At 38.5% G+C, this 11871-nt stretch overlaps 1 protein-coding gene across 1 annotated transcript; it reads right to left on the reverse strand.

Annotated features, from left to right (window-relative positions):
- Positions 1-7703: 7703 nt before the first annotated feature.
- LOC126072070 (olfactory receptor 7D2-like) lies at positions 7704-8642 on the reverse strand. The gene has a single exon (XM_049876740.1). It carries the CDS (start codon positions 8640-8642, stop codon positions 7704-7706), a length of 939 nt encoding a protein of 312 aa, XP_049732697.1.
- Between the last annotated feature and the right edge of the window lie 3229 nt (positions 8643-11871).

Here is an 11871-nt window from a genome sequence, read left to right on the forward strand (position 1 = left end):
GATAAACATATTATGGTACATATATACAATGGAGTACTACACAATGGTAAAGAACAATGGTAATTCCAGGAAGCTTCTCGTGGGTGAATCTGGAAAGTATTATGCTGACTGAAATTAGTCACAAAAGGACAAATATTGTATGAGAGCACTATTATAAGAACTCGAGAAAAGTTTTAAACACAGAAGAAAGCATTCTTTGATGGTTACGAGGGTGGGGTGGGAGGAGGGGGGAATTCACTAACTAGGTAGTAGACAAGGATCATCTTCATCTTCAGTGAAGGGAAGGACAACACATAGTACAGGAGAAGTCAGCACAACTGGACCAAAGCAAAAGCTAAGAAATTTCCTGAACACATCCAAACATTTTGAGGGACAGGGTAGCTGGGGCTGGGGCCTGGGGGCCATAGTTTTGGGGGACATCTAGGTCAATTGGCATAACAAGGTTTATTAAGAAAATGTTCTGCATCCACGTTGGTGAGCAGCATCTGGGGTCTTAAAAGCTTGCCAGTGGCCATCTAAGAGGCATCAACTAGTCCCAACCCACTTGGAGCAAAAGAGAATGAACACCAAAGTCACAAGGAAAATATTAGCCCAAGAGACAAAAGGGCCACAGATACCAGAGACTCCACCACCCTGAGACCAGAAGAACTAGATGGTGCTTGGCTATCACCAATGACCCTGACAGGGAACACAACAGAGAGTCCCTGATGGAGTGGGAGAAAAGTGTAGAGCAGAACTCAAATTCACGTAAAGAAGACCAAACTTAATGGCCTGACAGAGACTGGAGGAACTCCTAAACTGTGGCCCCCAGATGCTCTGTTAACCCAGAACTAAAGCCATTCTCAAAGCCCACTCTTCAGACAAAGGTTAGACAGAAGTATAAAACAAAAAATAATACTCGTGAGGAGTGTACTTCTGCGTTCAATCAGATGCATGAGACCAAATTGGCGTCTCCAGTCCAGAGGCAGGATGAGAAGGCAGGAAGGGACAGGAACTGGTTGAATGGACTTAGGGAACCCAAAGGTGGAAAGGGGAAATGTGTTGTCATGTTGTGGGGATTGCAACTAATGTCACAAAACAATATGTGTATAAATTTTTGTATGAGAAATTAGCTTGAGCTGTAAACTTTCACCTAAAGTACTAAAAAAAAAGAAGAAAAAGATGGGCTACTAAGAAGGATAAGCCAAGTACAAACCATATAATGTAGTATTAGAGGGAATATTAATGTAATAAGAAAAATACAAATCAAATACCAGGAAATTCAATGGACAGAGTGGTAAGAAGAAAAATCAGAGAAGGCTTCATGGTAGATGGGATTAGAAGTAGGTTAAAAAATGAATAGAAGGCATTCCAAGCAAAAGAAATGGCAGGAACAAAGACCTGAATGGGGCCAGTTTGGATGGCACATAGGATAGATATAGGAGAGTTATGGGGAGATAGAAACCTAAAAATAGGTTGATAAATTTGTACTAAATTCATAGGGCATGGAGAATTATTAAATGTTTTGAACATGTGAGTGACAAAATCAGAGCTGTACTTTACAGAGAATAAAAGACCAAGAGTGCATATAGTAAGGATGGAATAGAAGACTAGATAATTGGCACAATAGTTCTTCCCTAACAACTTATTAGACTGCAGCAGCTAATAAAAATCTTCTATAACAAATTATGGATAACGTTACGAAAAATGGGAATTCCAGAACACTTAATTGTGCTCATGAGGAACCTTTACATAGATCAAGAGGTAGTTGTCAAACAGAACAAAGGGATACTGATTGGTTTAAAGTCAGGAAAGGTGTGCGTCAGGGTTATATTCTTTCACCATACCTATTCAATCTGTATGCTGAGCAAATAATCCAAGAAGCTGGGCTATATGAAGAAGAACGGGGCATCAGGATTGGAGGAGGACTCACTAACAACTTGGGTTATGCAGATGACACAACCTTACTTGCTGAAAGTGAAAAGGACTTGAAGCACTTACTAATAAAAATCAAAGACCACAGCCTTCAAGATGGATTGCACCTCAACATGAAGAAAATAAAAATCCTCACCACTGGACCAATGAGCAACATCATGATAAATGGAGAAAAGATTGAAGTTGTCAAGGATTTCATTTTACTTGGATTCACAATCGACAGCCATGGAAGCAGCAGTCAAGAAATCAAAAGACGCATTGCATTAGGCAAATCTGCTGCAAAGGACCTCTTTAAAGTGTTGAAAAGCAAAGATGTCACCTTGAAGACTGAGGTGTGCCTGATCCAAGCCATGGTATTTTCAATCACCTCATATGCATGTGAAAGCTGGACAGTGAATAAGGAAGACCGAAGAAGAATTCACACCTCTGAATTGTGGTGCTGGTGAAGAATATTGAATATACCATGGACTGCCAAAAGAACGAACAAATTTGTCTTGGAAGAAGTACAACCAGAATGCTCCTTAGAGTCAAGGATGGCGAGACTGCGTCTTACATACTTTGGACATGTTGTCAGGAGGGATCAGCCCATGGAGAAGGACATCATGCTTGGTAAAGTACAGGGTCAGCGGAAAAGCGGAAGACCCTCAATGAGGTGGATTGACACAGTGGCTGCCACAATGAGCTCAAGCGTAACCTTAACAAGTTGCTGTTGTTGTTGTTAGGTGGCGTCGAGTCGGTTCAGACTCATAGCAACCCTATGCACAACAGAATGAAACACTGCACGGTGCGGCGCCATCCTTACCAGATAGGCTTGTTCATTCTTCTGGTAGTCCGTGGTATATTCAATATTCTTCATCGACAGCGAAATTCAAGGGCATCAATTCTTCTTCGGTCTTTCTTATTCATTGTCCAGCTTTCTCATGCATATGAGTCGACTGAAAATATCATTGCTTGGTTTAGGCACACCCTAGTCCTCAAAGTGACATTTTTGCTTTTAAACACTTTAAACAGGTCTTTTGCACCAGATTTTCCCAATTCAATAAGTCATTTGATTTCCTGGCTGCTGCTTCCATGGACATTGATTGTGAATACAGGTAGAATGAATTCTTTGACTACTTCAATCTTTTCTCCATTTATCATGATGTTGCTTACTGGTCCCATTGTGAGGATCTATAGGCAAGTGTATTCTAGATATTCTATGTAAGTGGAATAATACAATATTTGTCCTTTTGTGACTGACTTATTATACTCAGTAGGATGTTTTCAAGTTTCATCCATGTTGTAATTATGTATCAGAAATTCATTTTTCTTTATAGCTGAGTAATCTCAAATGTGTTGGTTGTCTTTTAAAATTATTTTCAAGTATAAATCCTAACCTTTGGTCTTTGTGGGACTTCACATTTTGATAAATATGTTTTTCTTAAATGCACACAATCGTATACTGTCACTGATTCAAAATGATATTCAGTGCAATTCTCCTGTCCATGATTAAGCAATAATTAACTGATAAGGAACACTTAATTTTACTTTTTCATTTCATTTTCATTTTATGCAGGGTTGTTTGTATTAACCACATACAATCTCAGGAAAACATCTGGTGTTCGAGGCCACTCTTTCCTTTTTTGTCAGCATTTGGAGAATTTGGTAAAAGTGCTACACTAAGCTTCTAATCTTCAACATTTAAAGCATTTGTTTCTCATCAAATCCAACCCAGTATATTAACAGTTGAGAATTTCAGGACCAGGGAAATCCCAGAGCCAAGTCTAAAACCTACCTTTCTAAGGCCTAGTTAACAGCTTTTCATGTTAATCCTTCCTGGTAAGGGGATTGTAAGGGGATTGTAATTCTCCTAAATTCAGCCCCCTGAAGGCAACTCATGTTATCATTCTCCTTGGAAGGACACAGTACGAAATAATTAGGGGAGAGAATGAAAAAAGAAAAGTTCAGAGTATATTACCACAAACTCCTGGACAGTTTCCTCATCTGTGAAATGGCGATAATAATTGAACCTACTTTATACAGCTGTTGTAGTAAGAAATCAAAAGACATCTGTCTACATATATTAGAACGGAAGTTCCCAATTCTGGTTGATCATTGTAATTATCCATGGTTCTTTTAAAATATATTGATGCATTAGCCACATCCAAGAACCAGTTAAATCAGAATCCCTACGTTTGAGGGTCCTGGTGATCCTAGAGCAAGTGTTGTGAATCGCTGACTTAAAATATTTCCATGTACTTAATAAATGTCCCATTAAGGTTAGCTATTATTATTATCATTAATAACCACCCGACATATTAAACATGTAAACGTTTAATATTTGCTTCATAACTCATGTTTCAGAGATATTTAATGTTACAAATAATGTATAAGTTTCCTCCTATTTCTGCATGATCCCATTCTCCTGCACTACCCTTTCCCCAAGGGGAACAACAGTCATGAAATTGCTGGGAACACTTACCTGACAATATTAAGATTGGTTTATACAACCATGAGAGTTTTTTTGAAAATTTACATAAATAGTTTCACACTACACATAAAATACGTCCCCCAAATTGCTGGCATTTACCACAACATGGTATTTTAATTCTCTCTTGGAAGCTCATGAATTTAGTTAAAATCTGGTTTAACTAATACATAGGATTTCCTGGGGGGTGAATATCATTTTATGTTTCAATTTCTTATCACAACACTCCTATATAAATCTTAAGCTTCTCTCCATTCACACGAGTGGAAATTTCTATAAGATACATGAATGAAGGATACTTATTTGAGCTGTAGCTGTCAGTGAGTGTTCAATTTTACCATTACTGGTAATTGTCAACATTTGCTTTTCCAATAGAAAAATCAGCTTCATGCTCTTATTGTCAATGTACAGAATCACAAATACCCCTGAAGTTTGTCTAGTAATAGTCATCATTCCATGATGGGTCCACATGAAATCATCATCTTTATAGGGAATAAGATTTCCATATCTCAGATTTCTAGTGTGAGTTGTAAAATGAACTACTACTCATAGAAAACCCAGTGATACACAATATTCATGCTGGAAAAATCCCCAGAAACAAGAGGCAGAATTGATGCTTCTGCCTCTGTTTGCTCATCTTGAATCAAAGTAGATGGGAGAACAAAAATCCTTATATATTCTTGTAAAGGGGACATAGCCTGAGATGGGAATCAGGAGAACAAGGTGTGAGTCCCATGTCTTTCATCCCCAGGAAGTTTGACACTTAATAAATATTCGATCATAATTTTCTAAGCGGAGTTTAAATCATTATTGGAGTAGCAGGTTCACTGATGAAATAGGATGCCAACAAAGATTCAATTACTTTATGTTCAATTATATGGCAGAGAGGTTAAAGCCTAATTATCTCGAGAAACTCAAGCATAAACTAACTGAAATCCTAAAACACATCTCACTTCACACAGTAAGTTTTCTAAGTCAGGATTAGAGGAGTGGTGATTGCTGAAGGCTACTGTGAACATGCTAGACAGTAAATTCTAATTTAAATAACCACGAAGAAAAGCAATGCAAAAATGATGACCGACAAGAGCAATAATTCAGAAAAAATCAATAATCAGGTCATACAGAGGCTAGTAAAGGTTATAATGGAGTGAGTGATGGGGAGAATAGAAAAGACGGGATTAAAGATTTAGTGTCAGACAGATTATTCAAACAGCCCCCTGATGACAAGGGCAGGCTCAGGGTGGCTAGGTGTAGTGATTTTGTAATACTTCTAGAATGATGGTGGCTTTCACCACGGTGAAAGAATGAACAGAGCCAAAAGCTGGTTCTTTGAAATAAGAGTCTTTACAAGAACAGATATATGCACGCCCATGTTTATTGCAGCATTGTTTACAATAGCAAAAAGCTGGAAGCAACCAGGGAGTCCATCAACGGATGAATGGAGAAATAACTAATGGAATATTCACACAATGGAATACTACACATCAATAAAGAACAGTGATGAATCTGTGAAACCTTTCATAACATGGACGAACTTGGAAGACATTATGCTGAGTGAAATGAGTCAGATGCATAAGGAAAAATATTGTATAAGACCACTATTATAAGATCTTGAGAAATAGTTTAAACTGAGAAGAACACATTCTTTGTGGTTACGAGGCGGGGAGGGAGGGAGGGTGGAGAGGGTTCTTTACTGATTAGACAGTAGATAAGAACTACTTTAGGTGAAGGGAAGGACAACTCTCAATACATGGAAGGTCAGCTCAACTGGACTGGACCAAAAGCAAAGAAGTTTCTGGGATAAACTGAATGCTTCAAAGGCCAGTGGAGCAAGGGCGGGGGTTTGGGGACTATGGCTTAAGGAGACATCTAAGTCAATTGGAAAAATAAATTCTATTAAGAAAACATTCTGCATCCCACTTTGAAGTGTGGTTTCTGGGGTCTTAAATGCTAACAAGCGGCCATCTAAGATGCATCAATTGGTCTCAACCCACCTGGATCAAAGGAGAATGAAAAACACCAAGCTCACAAGATAATTATGAGCCCAAGAGACAGAAAGGGCCACATGAACTAAAGACTTACATCATCCTGAGTCTAGAAGAACTAGATGGTGCCTGGCCACAACTGATGACTGCCCTGACAGGGAGCACAACAGAGAACCCCTGAGGGAGCAGGAGAACAGTGGGATGCAGACCCCAAATTCTCATAAAATGACCAGACTTAATGGTCTGACTGAGACTGGAAGAATCCTGGTGGTCATGCTCCCCAAACCATCTGTTGGCCCAGGATAGGAACCATTCCCGAAGACAACTCATCAGACGTGGAATGGACTGGACAATGAGTTGGAGAGAAATGCTGATGAGGAGTGAGCTACTTGTAACAGGTGGACACTTGAGACTGTGTTAGCATCTCCTGTCTGGAGGGGAGATGGGAGGGTAGAGAGGGTTAGAAGCTGGCAAAACAGTCACAAAAGGAGAGACTGGAAGGAGGGAGCAGGCTGACTCATTAGGGGGAAAGTAAATGGCAGTATGTAGTAAGGTGTATATAAGTTTATATGTGAGAGACTGACTTGATTTGTAAACTTTCCCTTAAAGCACAATAAAAATTATTAAAAAAAAAAGAAACATTAGCCATTGAAAACCTTATGGAGCACAGTTTTCTTCTGACACACATGGGGCTGCTATGAGTTGGAGACGAATTGACAGCAACTGTTAAAATGGGAACAGTAATTGTTCCTATCAGGAAGATTATGTCAGATAATGGATGATAAGCACTAAAGAAGTTATTTTTTTACATGTATTTTATCATACTTTACTCAGTAAAAAAATAAATGAATAAATAAATAACACTGTTGGTGATAACCACACATAAACAACAAAAATCCACAGGTAAACACAGAAATAAATTAAGGTAAACAATGTCAATAGTTTAAGAATCTATGCCAACACTTGAGACAGAAAAAGTATAATAAATGCTTCAAATTTAAGTTTAGAACTCACTAGCATGTAAGCAATATGGCAGAAAGATCACAAAGGAATTAAAAAAGTAAGTTCTGAATTGCTCTTGGCATGATAGCAAAACTCATTGGACATAATTTTTGGACAGAAGATAGGCAGAAATGCCATCAAAGAAGTTACAGATATTAGTTGTTAAAAAGTATGTAAAAACTGTGAGAGGGCAAAGTCTTATATCCACCAGGATCAGGTAAAAGAATAAGGTGATTTGAGAGATTCAAGAGTTAGGATTTGATCCAACTTCAGAATCAAAAGCGTTTTGCCATTGATACCTACAAATCTTCTTAGCTCTGGGGCCAATGGATCCATCACAGACAAGAGGCCACTCTGCTGAGGAGCTTTCCCAGGGCCCCCTGGACATCCTTGTTCCTCAAGCTGTAGATGAAAGGGTTCAGCATGGGAGTGACCACGGTGTACATCACTGAGGCTATTGAGACATTCTGGGAGGAGTGAGTCACTGCAGGGGTGAAGTAGACCCCAACACTTGTCCCATAAAATAAAGAAACGACTGAGAGGTGAGACCCACAGGTGGAAAATGCTTTTTGCTTTCCCTGAGATGAGGACATCTTCCTGATGGATGAGACAATTTGTGCGTAAGAGAAAAGGATCCCAATGAGGGGAAAAACCCCCAGCACACCAGTCAGAAAATATATCAATGTGCTGTTCAGGAAGGTATCAGAGCAGGCCAACTTGAGAATCTTTGTCAGTTCACAGAAAAAATGTGGGATTTCAAGATCTTTACAGAAGGTCAGGTGCATCATGAAAGAAATATGGAGCAGGGATATCATGACACCAATGAACCAGGTAGTAAAAACCAGCAGGCCACAGAGGCGGGGGTTCATGATGGCCGTGTAGTGCAGAGGTTGACAGATGGCCACAAACCGGTCATAGGCCATCACGGTCAGGAGTAGAGTATCCAGAATAGGAAAAAGCATGGAAAAATAGACCTGAGTGAGGCAGTCCACATAGGCGATGGCTTTCTTCTCTGTATGGATGTTCACCAGCATTTTAGGGACTATGGTGCTGCTGAAACAAAAGTCAACTAAGGACAGATTGGAGAAGAAGAAGTACATGGGGGTGTGGAGGTAGGGATTAGAGCTGACAGCCAAGATGATGAATAGGTTCCCAAGTACAGTGATCAGGTACATGGTCAGGAAAAGCCCAAATATGAAGGGCTGCAGTTCCAAATCCTCAGAGAGTCCAAGGAGGATGAACTCTAAAACTCCTGTTTGGTTTTCAGTTTCCATGTGGCTGATGTATCTATGAAGGATGAGACAAGAACAACACCAATTAACAGCAAGCAGGCATTTTCTACACAATATCAAGATTGACCATGCTTTTCACTCAAGTTATTTATGAAGTCAGTCACTTTGTCTAAGAATTGGACTTCCTTTCACTTATAAATTGCATGGAACCCTAGAAAATGGGGTCTCTAATCCCAGCTATCTTTCTTAAGCACCCATTTGATAACAACTCTGTCAGATGATCATGAGGCTTCAGTAATGGGGCAAGTCAACATCATGTGCCTATTGACAAGTTACACTGAAAAGGACACAATGTCACTTCTGTGAGATGCCTGCACAAAATACATGCCCTCAATCTAAAGGTTAAAGAACAGCAGAAAAATCCAAATTGAGGGATAGCCTACGTAATGTTTGACCCGTATCCTTCAAAATATCAATGTCATAAAAAACAAAGAAAGTCTAGGAACTGTTCCAGATGAAAGGAGGCAAAAGAGATATATGTCAACCAAATGTAGTGTACAGTCTGGGGTTTTCTTTTGCTAAAAATGCAACTAGTGGTATGACTTGAAATATGAATGAGCTCTGTAGATTTGGTAATAGTATTATATCAGTGCTGATTTCCACGTTGTTATCATTGTACTGTGTGGTTATATAAGATGATGTCATCGTTTTTAGGAAATACTGAAGATTTAGAGGTAAAGGGGCACTGTATCTGAAATGCAACTTACTCTCAAACAGTTCAGAAAAATTACTAGAGAGAGAGAGAAGGAGAAGAAGGAGGGAGAGGAAAAGGAGCAGGAGAAGAAGAGGAAGTGGAAAAGAAAGAGGCAGAAGAGAAGGGAGGGGGAGGAGGGAGAGGAGAGAGAAAAGGGGTAAATGTGGTAAAATGTTGGTATTTGAGGATTATTTGTGCTGTTCATGCAACTTTTCTGTAAATCTGAGATTGTGTCAAAATAAAACGTTAAAAAGTGAACTGTCATACAATGCCAAATAGTTCAAGGTAGAAAAATGGAAAAAAAAACAAAAACACCCCATTGAAGAGATGTTATCAGAAAGAGTCAGGCTTCGGAGAATATTGTAGCTGAGTTAATGTAGTGAGGTGAGGGAACTGGGGTAGGGGTCCTAACCCAGGAAAAAGACATGACTGAGTTAGCTTTGCACAGCAAGCTGTTTGTTGTGATGAAAGCACTGAAAACTATATGTAAGAGGCGGTCCATCACAGCAGGAGGTCTAACAGAGGCAAAGGGTGCAGGGAGCTACAAGAAGGGAAGAGGGCCTGAAAAACCCTGGTGAAGCAAAGAGAGCGAGGAAAGTTTACATATTTCTTCACAAATGTTCTTTTGTAGCAAGGTGAAGAGTCTCTGGGTCAGGGAGCTCAGAAGAGGGCAGCACCTTAGGGTCCTTATAACTACAGGGTTTTATCTTACCTATGTTGTATAAGGTGGAGGACCCGAGAAAAAGAGGAAGACCCTCAGCAAGATGAATTGACACAGTGGCTGCAACAATGGGCTCAAGCATAAGAATGAGTGTGAGGATGGCACAGGACTGGGCAGGCTTTCATTCCGTTGTACATAGGGTCACTATGAGTTGGAACTGACTCGACTGCACCTAACAACAACGACATCATGTTGGGTGCAGTTTTGTGGGATAGCGAAAGCAGGCAGTCTTTAAGTGGCTAAAAATCCACCTATTTTTGGCTATTTTTTAAAAAAATAATTGGATGTATACGAATTTGAATTCTGTGCTAGGTTTTACACAGAGGCCATTTTTGACTCATTAATATAAAAGCTGTGTCCCTGAGTGGTGCAGTTAATGGCTCAGCTGCTAACCGAAAGGCTGGAGGTTTGAGTCCACCAGAAGTGCCTTGGGAATTTCTTCCATGTTTTTATATCATTTCAAACATGTAGTGTATGGCTAGTGTTATTTCCTCCTTAAATATTTGGAAAAATCTCTGTGAAGCCAAGTGGATCTGAAGTTTACTTTGTGACAGGTTTTAAATTATGATTCATTGTTTACAAAGAATTAAAAAAAAAAAAAACTTGTTGCCATTGAGTTGATTCCGACTCATAGTGACCCTATAGGACAGAGGAGAACAGCCTCATAGGGTTTTCAAGGAGTGCCTAGTGGATTTGAACTGCTGAACTTCTGGTTAGCAGCTATAGCTCTTAACCACTACACCACCAGGGTTTCCAAAAATGAATATAGGACTATTCACATCTACTCATTCTTGGGTCAGTTTTAATAAGTTGTGCTGTCCTAAGAATTTGTTCATTTCATTAAATTTCTAAATTTATTGGCATAAGGATACCTTATTTGTAATGATATTTTAAATGCTTTTTGTGGTCATCTTACCAAGAATTTATCAAATTTATCTGTCTTTTAAGAGAACCATCTTTCGTCCTTATTGATTTGCTCTATTATATTTTGTTTTCTATTTCATTAATCACTTCTTTAAACATGATTATATTTTCTTTTGCTTTCTTTGGGTCTAATGTACTTTTTTTTTTTTTTTCCTTACTTCTTGAGATATGTATAGCTCATTTATTTTCAACTTTTCTTATTTACTAAAATATACATTTAAGGCTGATAAATTTATTCTTTGCATTATTTTTATAAACATTTATTAAGTATGTTTTAAAAAATTATTTGGTACCTTATTGAAAAAAAGCAAATTTGAAATAGAAAATAAATATTTTCAGACTATATGACCAAAAAGGTTAACATCTGTAATATACACAGAACTTATAATAAAAGACAGTAACAAAACAGTGAGTATGCCAATATAACAGAGCAAAATATTCTCAAAAGAAGAGAGAAAAATAATCAGATAAAATGATAAATTGTTCATTCTTACAAATAATCATAGAAATTGAAACTAAGCCTGGATATGTTGCTTTCAAGTATTGCAAATAGGAATTCTATTTTAAATACAGTGAAACCTGTGAGAGTTGGAAATCAGTGGGACTTCCTTGCTTTTCTGGGTCTTGAAAGTTTTCCCCCTTGACAGCCTGCAGTCTTATCACTTTTCAATTGCTTGTTTTAGTGCAATATATTTGAGTTTTTCTTCTCTGGTAGGTTTCTGCCTTACACAATACCAGCTGTTGCAGGATTCACTGTAAGAATTCCTAATTTTGTAAAGGGAGAATCGAACTAACCACCTCATATGCTGTTGAAGAAAAAGGGAACAATAAAGGTAAAGTATAAATTATTAAACACAAAAAGAAAGAGACCT

This window comes from Elephas maximus, chromosome 3 (genome assembly GCF_024166365.1).
Source record: "Elephas maximus indicus isolate mEleMax1 chromosome 3, mEleMax1 primary haplotype, whole genome shotgun sequence".
In the NCBI taxonomy this organism is placed as follows: domain Eukaryota; kingdom Metazoa; phylum Chordata; class Mammalia; order Proboscidea; family Elephantidae; genus Elephas; species Elephas maximus.